This window comes from Tursiops truncatus, chromosome 4 (genome assembly GCF_011762595.2).
Source record: "Tursiops truncatus isolate mTurTru1 chromosome 4, mTurTru1.mat.Y, whole genome shotgun sequence".
In the NCBI taxonomy this organism is placed as follows: domain Eukaryota; kingdom Metazoa; phylum Chordata; class Mammalia; order Artiodactyla; family Delphinidae; genus Tursiops; species Tursiops truncatus.
This window is the reverse complement of record NC_047037.1, coordinates 26,430,895-26,451,207: the sequence shown is the minus strand read 5'-3', so window position 1 is coordinate 26,451,207 and position 20,313 is coordinate 26,430,895. Positions and strand designations below refer to the sequence as shown.

The following is a 20,313-nucleotide window of genomic DNA, read 5'->3' as shown; positions in this document are numbered from 1 at the left end:
AGACAACTCAATTTTGAAATGGGCAAAGGGGGACTTCCCTCGTGGCAAAGTGGTTAAGAATCTGCCTGCCTGTGCAGGGGACACAGGTTCGAGCCCTGGTCAGGGAAGATCCCACGTGCCGCGGAGCAAATAAGCCCATGCACCACAACTATGGAGCCTGTGCCCTAGAGCCCACGAGCCACAACTACTGAAGCCCATGTGCCTAGAGCCCATGCTCCACAACAAGAGAAGCCACTGCAATGAGAAGCCCATGCACTGCAACGAACTAGAGCCCACTCACCGCAACTAGAGAAAGCCCATGTGCAGCAACGAAGACCCAATGCAGCCAAAAATTAATTAATTAATTAATTTAAAAAATAAATAAAATAAAATGGACAAAGGATTTGAGTAGACATTTCTCCAAAGAAGATATACAAATGGCCAATAAGCACATCAAAATGTTCTCAACATCATTAGTCATCAGGGAAATTCAAGTCTAAACCACAATGAGATTCCACTTCATACCCACCATGATGACTATAATAATTATTATTTTTTAAAAATGATAACAAGTTTTGGTAAGGGTGTAGAGGAATTGTAACCCTCATAATATTGTTGGTGGGAATGTAAAAATGTAAGATGGTGCAGCTGTTTTGGAAACAGTTTGGAATTTCCTCAAAAAGTTAAACATAGAGTTACCATATAACCCAGCAATTCCACTGCTAGGTATACACTCAAGAGAAATGAAAACACATGTTCATACAAAAACTTGTACACAAATGTTCACAGTAACATTATTCATATTGGCCAAAAAGTGGAAACAATCCAAATGTATTATTATAAAGGTATTATTCAGTCATAAAAAAGGGAAATATCGATACATGCGTGAACCTTGAAAACATTAAGTTAAATGAAAGAAACCAGATTCAAACGACCACATATTATATGATTCCATTTATATGAAATGTCCAGAATAGACAAATCTATAGACACAGAAAATAGATTAATATCTGCCAGAGACTGTGGGGATGGGGCACAGTCTCTGTATAGAGAATGATAGCTAATGAGTACAGTGTGTCTTTTTGGGGTGATGAAAATGTTCTGGAAATAAATCTTGGTGATAGTTACACAATCTTGTGAATTGTGAATATATTAAAATATATTCACAATATATTTTATATATAATATATTATATTAAAATATAATATATATAATATATTAATAATATATTATAATATATTATATAATATATTAAAAACCATTGAACTGTTCACTTTAAAACAGTGGGTTTAATAGTCAATGAATTATGGGACTTCCCTGGTGGTGCAGTTGTTAAGAATCCACCTGCCAATGCAGGGGACACGGGTTCGAGCCCTGGTGCAGGAAGATCCCACATACCGCAGAGCAGCTAAGCCCGTGTGCCACAGCTACTGAGCCTGTGCTCTAGAGCCCGAGAGCCACAGCTACTGAAGCCCACAAGCCCATAAGCTCCGCAACAAGAGAAGCCACCGCAATGAGAAGCCTGCGCACCGCAACGAAGAGTACCCCCGCTCGCTGCAACTAGAGAAAAGCTCTCGCGCAGCAACAAAGACCCAACACAGCCAAAATTTTAAAAATTAATTAATTAAAATAAATAATTTTTTTAAATAGTGAATTATATCTTAATAAAAATTTTATTTTTCTTTTAAAAAGAGGAAGTCTTGCACAGACCAATGATGAAAATAAATTCAGGAGTGAAACTCAAACCTCTGTGTCTAGAGAACAGATAGGAATATTGATAAAACTCTGTTTGAGAAAGCATGTGTGGAAAAAGTGTCTCTCATACACCACTGCTGTCAGTATGAACTGTCACATTCATTTAAGTAAGCAATTTAGTAATTATAAATAAATACATAAATAAAGTATATAGCCTGTGATCCAAAATTCTCATCTGTAGGAATCTAAAATCAAAGTGTGGCTGGAACAGTTAGCACTCAGTGAATGTTCTTTCTTATTATAAAGTTGATAATCATAGGAAGAGAGAATATATTATGCAATAAATTCCTACAGCCAAATTCAGCTCCCACCTCTGCTTCTTTCTGGAAAAAATAAGACAGTGTTCATATTATATATATGGTATGATAATGAAATTTCTGCTCTTTCGATCTTTGCAAGCTGCATAAAGTGGAAAGCAAAATTCTCTCCTAAAATAGAAGGTCATTTCTAGAGATGCTGAGCATATACTAAAAGAAGAGATAAAGAGTCTCATGTAGAGTTCCAGCCTCTTAATAAAAGGGATACAGTGAGATAGAACTGGGGAAGAGTGCAGGGGCGTAGGAAACAGAGTTTGAGTCTCAGTCTAACCCCATGAGGCTGCAAAAAATGCCAAGAAATATTCACAGTGACTAACGCCTGAAGCCTCATAAAAATCAGCAGTGACTATGCAGCAACTGACAAACTCAATCACTACTGACAGAAGTGCTTTAAAGAACCTATATCTGTTTTTCCTTTAATTCTTTCTCCAAATGGTGATTCCCTTTATATGTGGTATTATTGTTTGTAAACACTGCACTTTGTTCATCAAATAAAGGTTCTATCAATACAAAAAAAAGCCCAAGGAGAGGAATATCATGTCAGTCTGTATTTTCCAATGCATCATACCCAGGCTTTCAGCCCATGAAGACATACCCTGAAGTCAACTTGCCCAAGTTGCAGGAAAAGGACCAAGCAAAGAGAAATAGCTTCGGAAATCCAGCCAATAACCCAAAGTGTGATACAGGACAGGATGCTCTCTTCATTGACACTCCTCTGGAGCTGGTCCTCTGGAAACAGGGAGTATCTGTCAGCCCACCTGCCACTACCTCCCAGATCCCACCCTCCCTCCTATCCTGTGTGGTGAGATATGGTGGGGAGACAGGGATTGTGACATAAGCAAATGGCCTGGAACTGATCTATGTAAATGCCAGCCCGTGAGATTCCTAGCAGGGACACTGCCTGTGAAGGCCTCACAACAGCCAACCTCTTGAAACCTCCAAGCTGACTGCCTCATCCAGGGGAGGAGGGACCCCTCCACGGGAGAACGGACAGCAGGATCCTGGTAGAGGAGGCACCAAGAGCTCCAGGGAGCGGGTGGCAATCGTGTAGGCGCCATGGAGACTGCCACGTGTCTTTGCGCTCCATGTTTCACATGGCAGAGGTGTCCCCGCTTATGCTCCTGTCTGTGCTTCAAGTTCCTCTTCACCTCGGAGCGGAACTGCACCTGCTTTCCCTGTCCTTACAAGGATGAGCGCGACTGCCAATGCTGCCACTGCACCTTCTCCGAGAGCCCCAACTGCCACTTCTGCTGCTGCTCCTGGGCCAATGACCCCGACTGTAAGTGTTGCTGTACAACCAGCAGCAACCGCAAGTGCCAGTACTATGAGAGCCGCTGCTGCCGCTATGCCGCCATCACGTTCCGCAGGAGCCGCCTCCCCAGCATCCGTACCTTGTAAGTGCCGCGCGCCCGACGCGGGCCGCCGGGGCTCAGGAAAACTGGGGGCGGGGGGCCCCTGCCAGCTGTGGGGACAGGGCAGGTCAGCAGCCCCGCCCCAATTCCACCTCTTTATCTGAAAAAGGGAGGCCAGGAACTTGGGAGCAATTAACTCTCGTTACAATATGTCTTGGTGCAAATATATCACACAGTCATTGTATGGTGAGAGTTGGTAACTAGACATCGCGATATTCTTTTTGAAATGTATAGAAATAGCAACTCACTACACGTTGTGTAACGGGAACTAACATAGTGTTGTAGGTCAATTACTCTTCAAAAACAAAAAAACTCATAGGAAAAGATCAGATGTGTGATTACCAGAGGCAGGGGGTAGGGGTGGGGCATTGGATGAGGTCAGCCAAAAAGCACAGACTTCCAGTTATGATAGATAGGTTACTAGGGATGTGATGTACCACAGGATATATATAATGAACGCTGCTGTCAGTTACATATGAAAGTTAAGAGAATAAATCCTGAGTTCTTAGCCCAAGAAAAATTTTTTTAATTTTTTATTTTTTTCTATTTCTTTAATTTTGTATCTGTACGAGTTGATAGATGTTCATTAAACTTACTGTGATAATCACTGTGTGGTATTTGTAAATCAAATCATTATGTTGTACACCTTAAACTTATACAGTGCTATATGTCAATTACATCTCAATAAAACTAGAAGAAAAAAAGAGCTAAAAATACTATAAAGTCTGTTTTGCACTTGATGTAACAGTAAAAACGTATATTCAATGGTGCTATTATTTTAAATATTTTTTGTGTTTCAAAATGTAGCAATAAAATTTACCTCAACTGCAAGAAAAAAAAAAAACTACACTTTGTAGCAATTAAGTGTACGTGTCCTAAACAGTCACTAATCAGTATAGACCTGAGTTCCAAACCCAAGCTCCCTCAGCTGTGTGAGTGAGTGCTGAGCTCTCCTGAACCCCACCACTCTCACCTCTACAAAATACTAATAGCTAATACTTAGTGTGTAAGCAACTTGCCGGGAACCACGTGCGTGACCCCAGGTAACCCCTACCTCATGCCCATCACACCAGTGAAGAAACTGAGCATTTGAGAGGTTCAGTGGCCCAAGATCACACAACTAGTAAGATGCAGTCAGAATTTGAACCTAGAGTCTGTATGCTTAAATTAAAATGCTGTCCTGCAAAATAGACAGTATGGTACCTGCGATGATTCAGGGGCTTAATATTGCTTTGAAATCTGTTATGTGATATAAAAATATAAATGGCCCTTCCTCCTCTGAACCCTTGATATCTGCAACACTCATTGGAAAAGAGTAACTTCCATAGGCCGCTTTCGACCCCTATGGCCTGTGTAAGTACCCCAGGTGGCCATGAGCTCCTGCCAGCCTTCTCTTTGTTCCTACCCAGAAGTCATGGCACTGAGGGTCGCAATTTCTCACTTAGGGCATTAACCCTCTGTGTCAGGCACTGCATAGCCTCTTCCTGCCCTGACCAAGGCGGTCTCTTCATGTCACACATGAGGGGCATCTGGAATAGCAGAGGCAGACTTCTTAGAGGGGAAAGACCAAAACTCAGCATTCTAAGATGACAGCACTTGGAGAGGCGGAAAGATGAGAGGCAGGTTGGAAGCCTTTCGAGGGTGGAAAAACAATTTTGTGAGCAAACGCTCCGTGAATTCAGGGGAAGGATATGATCTCTCTCACAGTTCAGCCCTTTGTAGCTGGTTAATAAAAATTACTCTCAGTTCATGGACCTCGCATGGTGTTTGCACGAACAGAGAACCCAGGGGTTCTGGATTCAAGTGCAGAAGTTCTAAGGTGCAGAAAGTAACTCTCACACCCCTCTCTCCTCTCAACTGCCCCATTTCCTGCACATCAGCAATAAAGAGTCACCAAGCCCATTTCAACAGGGGAAGGATGACACTGGTGCTTTGGAGATGCTTAGACCAGTAGCTCCCAAACCTTGTTTTGCATTAGAATCACCTGGGGATCTTTAAAAACTACTGATGCCTGGCCCCCACCCCCAGACATTCTGATTTCATTGGCTTCAGGTATGTCCTGGGCATCAGAATTTTTAAAAAACTCTCCTGCCCCCAGGTGGCGCTAAAGTGCAGAATGGCCTGGAGGGAAAAAGAAGGGAAGCCAGGAGACTTGCCAGGTGATATATGGGAACCCAAGTACAAGGGGAACAGGCCTAAATTTGCGAGGAGGCTGCCACGGTACAGAGGAGCAGAGGCCAGTTATCTCAACAAAAAGACAAGGCTGCTGGGCTTGGTGATGGTTGTGGCGTGGAATCATGAGCACTGAATGCCCAAGTCCAAGCCTGAGGCTTTCTGACGATGATCAGAGATGCTACTGCAAGTGTCAGGGGGTTGGTGCTGGGTCCGCTGAGGCTTATCTTCCACCTGGCCTCTCTCCTGGTGTCTGGCCCACCGCCTCCCCTGTTCCTCGTCACTGCTTCCTTCTCAGCATTTTCCTCATCCTGCCTCAGTCTGATCTCATTCATCCCCCTTTGCCTTTACTCATCTCTTTTTCTCACTTCCTTTTTCACCTTCACCCCAACTCCCTGGGCCATTAACACCTGTCTCTTCTCCCTGTTCTGTCTTTCTCTTTCCCCAGCACCCTCCTCTCTCCCTCCTTCTTTCTGATTTCTCGTGCTGTCTCCCTTTATATTACACACTGATTCTCATAGCCCCACCTTATGAAACTAGAGAAATCCACCCAGCTCTCATGTATACATCTGCCCTCCCCCCTCCAGATGACCCCTCCAAAGCTGGAGCAGGAGAAAGCAGAGAGGCTGGGAAAGCAGAGAAGGAGCAGAGCTGAGAACATTGAGTCTGGCAGGCTTGGACACCAGCATGCAGATCTCTAAGGGATGAGCTATCCAGGTGCCCGCATCTCCATAACCGGCACTGTCCCCATGGTGCCACTCCCTTCCAACATGTTCGGGTATCACCCTTGACTGCCTGGGCTCTGAGACCTGGGTCCCTGGCCAAGGGAATGGGGAAGGATCCAGAGGCTTATAGGGACTGCAAGAACGCAAAAGAGAACACAGGCAGAATGCCAAACGCAACCCCTAGACATCGCTAATACAAACAGAGAAGAAGGGATAGGAATAGTCACAAAATCAGTATGTTTTCTTTTTAAACATCTTTATTGGAGTATAATTGCTTTACAATGTGTGTTAGTTTCTGCTGTATAACAAAGTGAATCAGCTATACATATACATATATCCCCACATCCCTTCCCTCTTGCGTCTCCCTCCCACCCTCCCTATCCCACCCCTCTAGGTGGTCACAAAGCACCGAGCTGATCTCCCTGTGCTACAAAGCTGCTTCCCACTAGCTATCTATTTTACATTTGGTAGTGTATATATGTCCATGCCACTCTCTCACTTCGTCCCAGCTTACCCTTCCCCCTCCCCATGTCCTCAAGTCCATTCTCTACATCTGTGTCTTTATTCCTGTCCTGCCCCTAGGTTCTTCAGAACCATTGTTTTTTTTTAGATCCCATATATATGTGTTAACATACAGTATTTGTTTTCCTCTTTCTGACTTACTTCACGCTGTATGACAGACTCTAGGTCCAAATAAGTATGTTTTATACCTCCATCCCCATGGCTAATTCATTTATTTTCATAAACTGCTTTTGCCCTGATTGTAGCTTCTTAGAACATGCACTTGAAAGTTTACAAGTATGCACTTACTTCATCCATAGTTCTTACAATATATGAAATCAGCCTCAGATATTAGAGAAAGATTCAACACACACACACACACACACAGCGTACAAGCACATATTTTTCATAGACTTGACCACTGTTTTCCCCTGCTGTGGACATGAGCTGGCTAGGAACAGAGGGGAGTCACTATAGTGGCCATTCATTGAATGCTTACTATGTCCAGGGAGTTAAGCACTTATCGTGGATTATCTCATGGGGACTTTAAAATCCTCATGAAGGAAGTAGTATTGTGAGCTTTGATTTACTGAGGGTGAGAGAGGTGAAGAAACTTATCTCCAAAGTGCAACTCTACAGCAGTGCATTTCACCATGTGCAACCCGCCCCGAACACCTAGCCCCTTAGGTCACAGTTGAGGTCTGGTGATCAGAACACACGGGGGCTGGGCTTGGCTGGGCAACTAACCTCCTGGTGTCCTGTGAAGAACACTTTGCCCACCTTCTTCTATGTTCCATCTCACACACAATAGTAATGTCAGTGCCCAGAGGAGACTGGATTTACTGGCCCAGTGCAACAACTGAGAGATACACCACGAGCAAGTGTGAGGTGTCTCCGTAAGAAGGCATCACTAAGTTATTACAGGATTTAGGCGCATGTTAGGTGAGGACGCAGGGGTAAATCTCCTATTAGGTATCTTAATAAATCTTGCCTAGAAGGTGGGAAGAACAGAGTTGAGCCTGATGCTGCAACTGGTGAAAAAGCAGCAGTCACTGTCCTTAACCAGGACAGGGGATGTTTGATCATTTTTGTGGTTTGGACAATGTTCTTGCTTTTGTCTGAGTTCAAACATGAAGAAGTGGTCTTGTTTCTGTTTTGCTCCATCACAGTCCCAGAATGGCCTTGTCTGCTGTGGGTGTTCTGTGATATTATCCAGGGCCAACAGAACCCCAAGACCCAGCTGACAGTGCCAGCCCCTCTGGACTGTTTTTCTCTTGCTCAAAAATTAACAAGCAGTTGTATCGCACTTACTGTGTTCCAGGGACTGCTCTAAGGCCATGCAGGTATTCAAATCAATTTTAATTTTCTCAAGAAACTCTATCAGGCGAGTACTAATTTTATAACGAGGAGAGAGGCAGAGAGAGGTTAATTAACTTACCTGGTGTCGCCCAGCTAAAGGATGGTGGAGGGGGGTTTAGAACCCAGGCACCATCCGCCCGCTCCCCACCCCACCCCGGCACAGCCATGCCCCTCCCCATCACACCACAAAGCAGCTCAGTGACACCCCGGTTCCTTCCGAGGTGGAGAAACGGAGCTCTCCTCCTGAGGTCCCGTGTTTGCTTCCCCTTGCAGCTCCAAGACGGCCCTGCGCATCGGGAGCAGCGACACGCAACTGGATAAGGTGAAGATGATGCCCGCGAAAAGCAACCTGGTCAGCCACCTGTTGTGCCCCATCTGCAGCCAGCTGCGCCTGCACTCCTTCATACTACCCTGCCACCACAGCCTGTGCGAGAAGTGCCTGCGGCAGCTGCAGAAGCACGCCGAGGTCACCGAGAACTTCTTCATCCTCATCTGCCCCGTGTGCAACCGCTCGCACTGCATGCCCTACAGCCACAAGATGCTGCTGCCCGAGAACTACCTGCGCGGACGCCTCACCAAGCGCTACATGCAGCAGCATGGCTACCTCAGGTGGCGCTTCGACCGCTCCAGCGGGCCTATCGTCTGCCAGGTCTGCCGCAGCCAGAGCATCGCCTACAAGCGCTGCATCACCTGCCGCCTCAACCTGTGCAACGAGTGCCTCAAGACCTTCCACTCGGACGTGGCCATGCAGGACCACGTGTTCGTGGACACCAGCACCGAGGACCAGGACGAGAAGATCTGCATCCACCACCCGTCCAGCCGCGTCATTGAGTACTGCCGGAACGACCACGCGTTGCTCTGCAGCTTCTGCAAGACTGCCCTACACAATGACCACGACACCATCAGCCTCATCGATGCCTGCTCCGAGAGGGCTGCCGCGCTCTTCAGTGCCATCGCCAAGTTCAAAGCAGGTCCTGGTCCCCTCTTCTCCCTCCAACACTCCTAGCTCAGGAACTGATGGGGAAGGTGATTTGGGAGGATCTGTTTAGAGAGAGCCTTACCTCCACCTGGTGGGGCAGTCCAAGCCCTGGGAGACACTGAGCCAGGCTGCAAGTCAGTGGCCTGGAATCCACATCTGGCAACTACCGCCAGCCACTTAACCTCCCTGTGCCTTGGTTTTCTCATCTATAAAATGGGGATAATGGTGTTACCCAATGCAAGTTCGTGTGCCCGGCACACAGTGGGGCCAAACAAACTGACAATAGGTTGGAGTTTGGACCAGAGAAAGATTTATTGCAGGGTCAGGCAAGGAGACAGGTGGCTCCTGTCCCCCAAAACCCCAAGCTCTGGGAGGGGGTTCAGCAAGGCACTTTTAAAAGCAAGGTGAGGGAGGGGTCAGGTTGGTTGCTGCAAGCTTCTTGGTGTCTGTATCCTTTGTTCTTGCAGCTGTCCACGTAGGTCAGGTCACGATGTTCCTGCAAACCTCCAACAAGACAAATGTTATTCTCTGTTCTGCAACTTTTTATCTCTATGTGAATGGACTTTTAAAGATGAGAGCCTTGAGAATGGGCTATCCCGTATATTTCAGGCTATAGGCAACATTCTTTTACAAAAGGTTCAGAGCCAGCAGGACTAACCACATGTTAACAAAGCACAAAGGTTAAAGCAAAAGGAACAGATCTAATATGACGTCAGATTTGTTCTTCCCTGAACAATTTGTTCTTTCCTCATTGGGTGGTTGTGAGGATTAAATGAGATACTCTAACTGAAGCATGCAAAAAACGATCTAGCCCATAATAAGTACATAAAGATTCTATAATCTTGGTTATAATTTTCATGACCTTGGGCCTCATTTCCTCCTTTGGAGAAGGAAGAGATTGATCCTGTAGCATCCTGAAGTTCTGTGAGCCTTTCTAAGGTGTTTGGTCCCTAAGGATGGATTTCTTCAGTATCTTCCCAATTTAAAGGGGAAAAGAATTAAGTCGATGCTGAGAGTTACCTCAGTTTTAAATTTCCCTTGAAGTCGCAAGCAGCACAGTAAAGGAACTGATAGCAAATACATAATAATGGGAAAACCCAGAAATAGCCAGTAATGTTGTAGTCAACAGCTCACTTTTCCTCTGCACGCCTGCTCATGGTTATTTTATGTTGGCTACATATAATATAGTTATAGTTTCTATAAGGGAAACTGACTCAGGTTTTCGTGATGGAACCCAGTACAGTGATATTTCACAGGGTTCGGCAAAGAGCCCAATAATTTCTGGGTGTATATCCACCAGGTTAGACATGAGGATCTCAGGGATCCTTTTAGGCTCTTTGCCCCTGGGAATAGCTTCCTTGAACAGAGGCCTACTTTACCGGGGCCTTTTAGAGGACTTATGTCTAATCCTCTCCATAATCCTACAGTACAGGCACTAATATTCCACCCCAACCCCAGGATAGACAACTGGGATTCCAAGAAGGAACTGGCACAAGTCCCCTAGTAAATGGCAGAGCCGGTCTCTCTGACTCCGAAGTCCATGTTAATTCCACAACATTCATTTGACAACCTATTCTGCTAAACAGTGACCAGAATCTAAAGATAAAGAGATTGAAAAACAATGGGAACCACCACCACACCTGTGGTCTGTTTCCCTACGTGGTGGCCTAGAGTCAAATGACCAGCGTGCTCCAGATCAACCCAGCCTCTCCCCTGTCAGAAATGTCAGTGTCCATACAAACAGGTCTGAACAGATCAACAAGGAGGCAGCTTTCCGCTGAGCTGCACAGGAAGGTCCCACTGGACATAGAAGTGGGTCAGGGGCAGACTTTGCTAAATATGTCCCCCAGGGCCTCTCACCAGCATGAATATTTCAGGAATAACTTGATTTCTCAATTGCTCCATGCCTAGAAACATTGTTTGTCAATTGACACTTATTCAATTTGGGAACAGCACCAGGGAAGCCCCTATATTAAAGAAAGCCTACAGGAGCCACGTTGCCAGGCCAATGGAAGCCCCCATTGGTTCCTAGAGGGTTTTCTTAAGGCGGAACCCATGGCCTGAGCTTGGCTGGATTCCTTTTTAAGTACCCCAGGTGATTCTGATGTCACAGAAGACTGAGAAGGGCAACTGGAGCAATTAAGAACATAGGCTCTGGAGTTAGACAAATAGAATTAGGGACAGGCCCTGGGTCCTTCTAGTTACTTGCTGTGTGACACTGGGCAGTCACTTAACCTCTCTGAGCCTTAGTGTCTTCATCTATAAATGGAAACAACATCTTCCTCTTCTGAAGTTATATGTAATGTATGATAATATACAGATATGATCCATATGTGTGATACATGATAATGTATGGATTGGATCTATATAAACATTTAATAAAGAGTAGCTAGTTTTGGGCTTCCCTGATGGTGCAGTGGTTGAGAGTCCGCCTGCCGATGCAGGGGACGCGGGTTCGTGCCCCAGTCAGGGAAGATCCCACGTGCCGCGGAGCGGCTGGGCCCGTGAGCCATGGCCGCTGAGCCTGCGCGTCCGGAGCCTGTGCTCCGCAATGGGAGAGGCCGCAACAGTGAGAGGCCCACGTACCTCAAAAAAAAAAAAAAAAAAATAGTAGCTAGTTTTAAATATAGTGCCTGAAAGAGACCTTGCTTTGACTTTGTTCTAAGACCAGCTCTTGCAAAACTGTCTTATTTGTAAGGGGCATCTTCCCCCTCATCTAAGACATTTTTATCCTACCTCTCCAGACTCAGCTCTAAGGAGCCTAACTAATCCCTAATAAAGCAAGGAATTTCCTATTCAGATTTCTTCTAACAGTGAGTAACTATTGAAGAGTCAAAGGAATTAATGTATAACGTGGAATTTCAGGGGCCCTAAGTCACAGCAGGGCTTGCACGTGGAGAGGGCAGGGAGCATTTCTCAGCACCACTGCAATCACATCCTGACAGTCTCCTGTTCAGCCCCCATCTGTATTGCCTCCCCATCCCTTCTGGGCCAGTGTGAGGGAGGAGGTGAGCAGAGGAAATGGGGGCTTCAGAAAGCAGGCCAGAGAGCAACACTGCTGACGTTCACCCCAAAGATATTAGAAAACAGGACAGAATGGCTTTCACTCAACAAACACCATTCTAGCACTTCTACACATCCTAGTCATGGTGGTAACTGAGACAGCTGTGGTCCTGTTCTCATGGTCTGCCAGAACCCGAGGGTTTCTCTTATTGTAATGCACATCCCTGTGCCACCACCCACAGAGATCCAACTTACTGTGGACCCAGGGCTATGTTAAGAAACATGACTTGGTCACCCCCACTGCTGAGTAAAATTTGGAGAGGATTATAGCCCATCAAATCACTGCAGAGTCAGCCTTTCATGGGGAGGACCTTACCTCTAGCATAGGCCACAGAAGGTTGACGTGTCTTGAAATCACTGCCTAATGCCTATAAAGACCCTATAAACCACTGCCTATTGCCTAAGACCCTATAAATGGCAACTGTGAAGTTGCCATTTCACAGACAGAGGTGGCCCACATGCTCATCCTGCCCCAGCATCTTCCACACTGCAGTATCGTTGGGTTTATGCGTGCCTGGAACATCAGTGACCTCTCACACTCATATCTGTATCCCTAGAGCCTAGAAAAGCATGTGACATGGAACAGGTGTCACATGTTTGTTGAATGACTGAGTGAACTTAAAATCCAAATGCCACGTGAGAGGCGGCAGGATAAACTCGGTTTTCCTTGAAGTGTAACAGCAGATGCTTTCTGGAAAGTAAGTGGGGAGTAAGTAAGAGAGGGAGCCCAGCTGAACCCAAGGGAGTCAAAGTCCCCAGCAGAGAAAAGGAACATGTTAAAGAGCAAACACAGTGAAGGGGAACTTTGCTGATCTGCCACCATTGTCTAGGGCTGGGTTTTGATGAACAAGGCAAGGCAGTATTTAGAAGCAGTCATCAGAAATTTAGTTCTTTCTCCCACCCCTGCAAAAGCTTAAGTTTTCACACAGGGGAAATCCATCACTTTGTGGCATCATCTCTTCTCAAGTAAAACTTGCTGACAAGTGAAGTCTGGTGAAAACTAACATCAAAGGTGGCCTTGAACTCCCAACTTTAGACCCAAGGCTGCAGGGATTACTAGATAGAAGTATGCCAGGGAAGGATGGCTGTCCTACCCAAGGGAAGTATTACACAAGGAGAAAGAGAGGGGTGTATGGAGAGAGGCCACATTCATTTTATAAACCTATGCTAGCATCTTTCAGCCCAGCAACAAGTGGTTTCCCTCCCTTTCCACCCACATCTTTGGAGCCCAAGTTAGTTTGCTCCAGTTTGCCACTGGCTTTGACATCTGGAGAAATGAAAAATTTAACCGAAGTAACTCACTTGGTTGTTTTGCAGTCCGATACGAAATTGATAATGACCTCATGGAATTCAACATTTTAAAAAACAGCTTCAAAGCTGACAAGGAGGTAAAGCGCAAAGAGATCAGAAATGGATTCCTCAAGCTGCGTAGCATTCTCCAGGAGAAAGAGAAAACCATCATGGAGCAGATAGAGAACCTGGAAGTGTCCAGGCAGAAGGAGATTGAACACTATGTGTACGTCACCACCATGAAAGTGAACGAGATGGGTGGCCTGATCGCCTACTCCAAGGAAGCCCTGAAGGAGACAGGCCAAGTGGCGTTCCTGCAGTCGGCCAAGATTCTGGTGGACCAGATCGAGGACGGCATCCAGAATACCTACAGGCCAGACCCACAGCTCCGGTTCCACTCCTTGAACTGCATGCCCTTGGACTTTGCTGAGCTCTCCAATGCCATCCACGAACTCTTCCCCGCAGGGCCCAAGAAGGTGTGTTCCTCGGGGAACTCCCTGCCATCACCCTACCCCCTGCACTCAGAAACGATGATTGCCAGGAAGGTCACTTGCAGCACCCACAGCTTCGGCAACCAGCAGATATGCCAGCGGAGCTCCTCCCTATTGTCCTTTAATGGCCCCAACTGTGAGAAGACCGAGATGGGTCTGGAGGCCTACGGGCGAGCCCAGTCCGCTGGGCCTGCCAAGCCCACAGACGGCCTCTACACTTACTGGAGTGCAGGGGTAGAAAACCAGCCTGTGCAGGACAGCAGCAGCTTCCACAACTGGTACTCGTTCAATGATAGCTCCCTGAAGACTCCAGGCCCAATTCTTATCTACCAGACTCTGGTGTATCCGAGAGCTGCCAAGGTAAGAAAGGCTCTGGGCCCTGTAGGGAAGATAGGAGGGTGTGGGCTATGGAATGGAGCGGGGTAGTCAGGAAAGGTTGCACTTACTTGTTTGACCTCTAGGGTCCAGTCACTCAAATCTGTCCCTCTAAACTCTTTGTGGTCAGTCCATTCAAAAGGGATAAGTTCCCGAAATCTTAAGTAGCCCAAGATTGTTTTAAACCCAACAATGTATTTAACTCATAGCCAGAAGTACATCTGAAAACCCCAACTCCACTTCAAAGGCAGCTTCTCTATTGAAAGAGAGCACAATTTGGGAAACAAAGTAATTTGAAGAGACTTCTTGGAGAGGGTAATATTTTCCAGAGGAGAACGTGTAGCAGTAGAGGGAGCACAGAAATTGGAATTAGAAAAGCAGGCTCCGTTGTCTATCAGCTGTGATTCCTCTAAACTGCTACTTCTTCTAAAGAAACTATCCAGACTCTTCATGATTTGGAAAGATTAGAAGGATAATCCCCAATGGAATTCCAGTCCTTATCTCCCGAGATTCAGCTTTTTGGGGAAGGGGGTGGGGGTGGCATTGGAGGTGTGTGGATGTCTCACAGACCTCTACAGCTACCATCACCCAGCTTCAGGGGACATGGCTGTCCTTTGACCTTCTAGGCCTAACATGAACAAATGGCGCATCTCTCAACATTCCTTTCAAATCCAGCTGAACCTAAATTGAATTGTTTCTAGAATGTTTTATTAAAGTCCAGGGAGGAAAAAAGATATTCTATCAGAGCATATCTTGCCTCCTCTTGGGGTCCTACAGGGATATCTCCCAAGCCAACCCACTGCCTGCTTCCATGTGGCAGAGCCCATCTTTTGTCTCCATGATCCGAGAACACTCACAAAGACTTTTAGCATCCTTGAATCCTAAACTAGTGGTTCTCAAACATTAATATGCACCTGAGGATCTGGTTAAAATGCAGATTCTGCTTCAGTGGGTCTCAGTGGGGCCTGAGATTCTACGCTTCTAACAAACTTCCAGATGTTGGCATTGCTGCCGGTCTGCAGACCACAATTTAGTATCAAGGGTCTAAAAACAAGAAAATGAAACCCAGACACTGACCAAGCCTTACTTTTCTATTCTCCTGAGACATTATAATCTATGTCTTGGCATTTATAATTGACCCCAAGAATGACCTTATGTTGCAAGGTAGAACATGTACAACATACCCTCCCATAGGCTGTCAGACACAGCAAAAGTATCTCTGCCCTTCACATAACAGATGCCCGCAACGGAGCAGCTGAACCTACATTTCCAAATGATCATAGATCAGCAAAACCTGCAGTGTATGTGATATTATATCAGGGATGGCATTAGGTCTCATCTCACACAACTCAGACCACTTGGGAGGTGGGCGGGATCTTGCTCTGTAGGGGAAGGACTGGTGACACCTGCTCTGTACTTGGGCTTGGAGAACAGTCACCCTATGCCACCTATAAATGGTCCCTTGATGAGCTCAAGAAAGGACCCTACACAGAAAAAATCCAGTCAAGTTATTGACTCTCAAGATAAGACACCTAAACCTACTGCCAAACAGTGGTATTTGATGTAAAAATATCATTGATCCGTATTTCAGGATCACGGGATGTAATTCACACAGGAATCATAGTACTCAGTAATGCAGGAGACGAAATCTGTGTTGGCATCTCTCTCAAGTGATGGTTGACTAACAGTGTTCTTTTGGCATGGGAAATATTCTTTAAGTTAGCCTTATACTTGTCACTCTGTACCTTAAAAATCCTAAAGAGTTTTTTCATAAAAACTCAACTTTATTTCTAGAACTCGTTCCCAAGGAAGTGATTAAAAATTCAATGAAGATTCATGCCCCAAAGTGTTCAATGCATCATTACTTATTAGAGTGTAAAATTAGAAACAACCTAAATGTTCAGCTATGGAAGGAGTAAATCACTTATAGGGCAGTTATTAAAATGGTGCTTTGCTGAATTTTTAATGATATAGGGACATATATAAAATGTAATAAGTGAAAGAAAGCAGGAATCAGAGCAATAATAATCCAAATTATATGTATTTGTGTGCTTGTGTATATTCCAAAATTGGAAAGAAATATAATGAATTATTAACTGAATTGTGGGATTAAAAGAGATGTTTATTTTCTTTCTTTCCTTATAATTTTTCTGTATTTTCCAGGTATGTATTTTAAATGAGTATGTTTTGATAATCAGAAAAGATAAGTTAATTTTTATTAACAAGTCACGTACATGTACAGTTTTAAAAGTGTAAATTCATAAAAAAATTATAAATTAATTATACAAATCAATACAAATTTTAAAATTTATATACTTATGAGTAATTATAAATTAACTTTATACACAATAACATTTAAATTTATTAACATTTAAATAAACCATGCAATATCTGTTTAAAAATGCAATTATTATAAAATATTTATATGCCAGGCACACTCTGCTAATTGACACTTGTTAATATACCTCTTCCCAAGAGGTGACATTTTATGCTTTGAGTGTCAACATATATTCTCCATGACTTGGATAAGTCACTTCACCTCTTTGGGACTCTACTTCCTTGTGTATGAAACAGAGAGTTGAACTAGATACACTGTTCAACTTTAGTAGTCTGTGGTTCCATTGGAATCGCTGAATGTAAGCCTGCTGAGCCTCCACTGTAAAATGGGATAATGAAATCTCCCTCCTAGGGAACTGTGAGGACTAAACGAGGCAGGCAATGTCTGACACAGAATCTGGTGCATAATATGTGTTCAATAAATGGTAGCCACTTTGGTTAGTGGTGTCAGGAGGACAAGTTCACCTCCGCAGTGACAGGAGCAGAAGCCAGAGGAGCATTCTGCTGTTCTTGAAACGCATTGAAAGCCTCACGTCGGGATTCATCACGAAGCCTTTCAGGACTGTTGCACAAGGTCTAATTCAAAGTCTTCAGCAGCTAGAGGGAATGAGTGAGCTTAAACTCACCCCAGAGAGTCCACGACACAGATCTTCATGGGAAAGAAAGCTGAATGGTGTGTGCTAGTAACCCACTGACATGTTCATTTCTTCCTAGGTTTACTGGACATGCCCAATAGAAGACGTGGACTCTTTTGAGATGGAATTCTACGAACTCATTAATTCCCCTCCTAACAATGTGCAGGCAGAGCTCTGTGCACAAATTCGGGATATAACGCAGCAGAACCTGGAGCTGCACAACCTGACCCCCAACACCGAGTATCTGTTTAAAGTGAGAGCCGTCAACGATAACGGTCCTGGGCAGTGGAGTGACATCTGCAAGGTACCAGGCACTTTATTTCTCGGTTGGAAGTTCTTCATCCACTATGGATGCAGCTCTGTTAGGATTGATCATGAGGTCATGGAACCCACCATATGACCTCCCTCTCTACTCCCAGAAAACTCATTAACTCAAGGGCACAGGGAGGGCCTCTGGCCTCAGCCAACTTTGCAAATGAGAATCGTCAGTTCGCTTTGATTCAGAAAACATTTGTGCCAGGTATTGTGTTAGTATGTAGAGTTCCGAGGAAAATAAGACGCAATTCTTGCCTTCATGGAGCTCAGGGTCTAGCAAACAAATAATTGTGGTGTGAGAAGGACAAAAAAAGAGTTAAGTATTAGCGTCAGTGGTGAATCAAAGCAAGGATAGGGTATCAGATTTAAGCAATATAAATTATAATTAATCTAAATTTAATTATAAATTTATAATTATACAATGCAGTGAATAAATTTTTAGTGTTAGTATATCACATGCAATGAATAAATTTTTAGTGTTAGTATGTCTCATGCAGTATTTAGGATATACTTATGATACTAAAAAAATTTATTTGTTGTTTATCTGAAAGTTAAGGAATAGCCAGTGAGTAAGCCAGGATGGACTCCAAATAATGGAAGGGACAAGATTATTCCTATCTTTTTTGTGATGCAAGGTTGATTCTGCTTTATATCCCCAGGGGAAATACATTCATGGGTATAATTTTATTGATATTCAAAGGAGAAAGGGAAGAAAAATGTCAAGACTGCCTAGAGCTATCTTACTGTACAGCCATGATGGTGTTCTTAGGAATCAGAGTAGATTAAGTCTTAATCAGGGATTCTTTAGAAGTAAAGAGAATAAATCCATTCATTTCGGCTATTGAAAAGCCCGAGAGAGAAGGGAGTCTCATGAGACCCCTTCCAGCCAGGACATACATCTGATATCCAAAAAAACTGGAAAGCCATCAGTTTATTCTCAATCTCTCAATCAATCCCTCTTTCTCTATCCCTCCCTCTGTGTCGCCCACAGCCCCTCCTTCCATCTCTGCTTCTCTCTAAATCTGCACCATTTTCAGCTAGCCCATTGTTTCTCCTCCCCTAAATGCAGCTTGCATGTGGTTTTGGAGGTTCCTGGCCCATGCTCTGTGCGACCAACACAATCTGACTAGCTTCACGCCCTTGGGCTCTGGTCACCTGTTTGCAGAAGAGAATCTGATTGGTTGCTACCTCTGGTGATAAAGGGAAGCAGGATGTAGGGTGGGGCAGGATTATGCTCTTGGTCATTATACCAGAAGCAAGTCTCCTGGAGGCAGGCGGAGGGGGCTCTCTACTCCATCCCGATGCTCTGCTTCTGGAGCCTGGCACCCATGTGCATCCCCTCCCCCTCCACGGAGGTCAGACACTCACACGGGAAGGACGTGGGATGAGAAAGTCGCCTGGTTACTCCTCGTGTTAGACCCCAGCCAGGTACCCTGTCCGTCAGTTGCCCCATAGACCAATTCTTGTTGATACTCTTCTCTCCAGAGCACGGAACACCCACAGTTGCTACCATGTTTGACAGCAGGTCCTTTTGACTATGGAGTTTTCCTTCAATCTAATTCCATCTGCCTTCTCATTTTTTTTTTAATTCCTCATGAAGGGCGCACTCGGTGCTGTTACTAATATTTTTTTGTGTGTATCTTAAGTCATTTTTAGATGCTAGGGCCAAGGACGGGGGTGGAGAGACAGGAGTGTGTCAGCCTTTCTCAGGTAGATATTTTGTCATCCATCTTAAATTTTGAACCCCTTGAAAACAAAATTCGCGTCTAATTCATCTTTCCTTCTGCCACAATGCTTTACCAGCACTGTGCACATAGCTTAATGGTTCTTAATGGTTATTGAATTAATACACGAGTGAAAACGTGACCAAACAAATGAATCTATGAACGAACGTCTAAATAAATAAAATTAATAATTACAAAGTACCATAAGATGCCTGAGAGCTGTTAAGTGTTTTTTACCATCAATCAAGAAATAACAATCCCCCTGAAATTGTGTTTATGTGATGAATTTGCGCTCCCTATAAGGGAAGGAAACTCATTCCAGTTTCTTTGCTTTTTTGCTTTTTAACACAATTTCTTAATGAGCAGAGCACTAACTAATGAGGTTTTCTGGAAGCTTCATTTTCATCTGACTCACAGAGCTGCAATATAGATTTTTCCTTCAGAAGTAATTCTTCCTCCCTCTTTGTGATTATATTAGCATTCCAGGGGAAGCTTGGCTTTCCTTCACATTTGTCATGATTTGCATAAGTAAAGGCTTCAATAGCAAATGAAAAGAAGATGGTGTGTTTGAATGACATTTATAAAGCTTCATAAAAGTAATGACTTTAGCTCCTTCCTATAAAATCGAAGTATTTTTCCTTCAGCATCAGTTCTAAGCAGGTATTCCTGAAAGGTTTCATTTAAAATGCTGTAACAAGGCAGCAGAATCATTTCTCATCCAAAATGCAATATTTCCACCATACATCCTTTTGTAAAGGAAGTGAAATAACACCTTTTATATTTGATTTTCATAGTCTGTCGCTTGATTTTTTTTTAAGGGATTTTATATGTAGTCTAATAGACAAAGCATGAAAATTAACTTTAATGCTTTTTAAAGGTCTCAC

General features: G+C 44.3%; 1 protein-coding gene across 1 annotated transcript in view; it reads left to right on the top strand.

Annotated features, from left to right (window-relative positions):
• The first annotated feature begins 3,023 nt into the window (after positions 1 to 3,023).
• TRIM42 (tripartite motif containing 42) overlaps positions 3,024 to 20,313 on the top strand; it is a 29,688-nt gene continuing 12,398 nt past the window's right edge. Inside the window, exons 1-4 of the mRNA XM_019934119.3 lie at positions 3,024 to 3,445; positions 8,494 to 9,191; positions 13,580 to 14,403; positions 17,470 to 17,694. Coding sequence (XP_019789678.1) covers positions 3,108 to 3,445; positions 8,494 to 9,191; positions 13,580 to 14,403; positions 17,470 to 17,694 — 2,085 coding nt within the window. The 5' untranslated portion in view covers positions 3,024 to 3,107. The remainder of the gene's footprint in view (positions 3,446 to 8,493; positions 9,192 to 13,579; positions 14,404 to 17,469; positions 17,695 to 20,313) is intronic.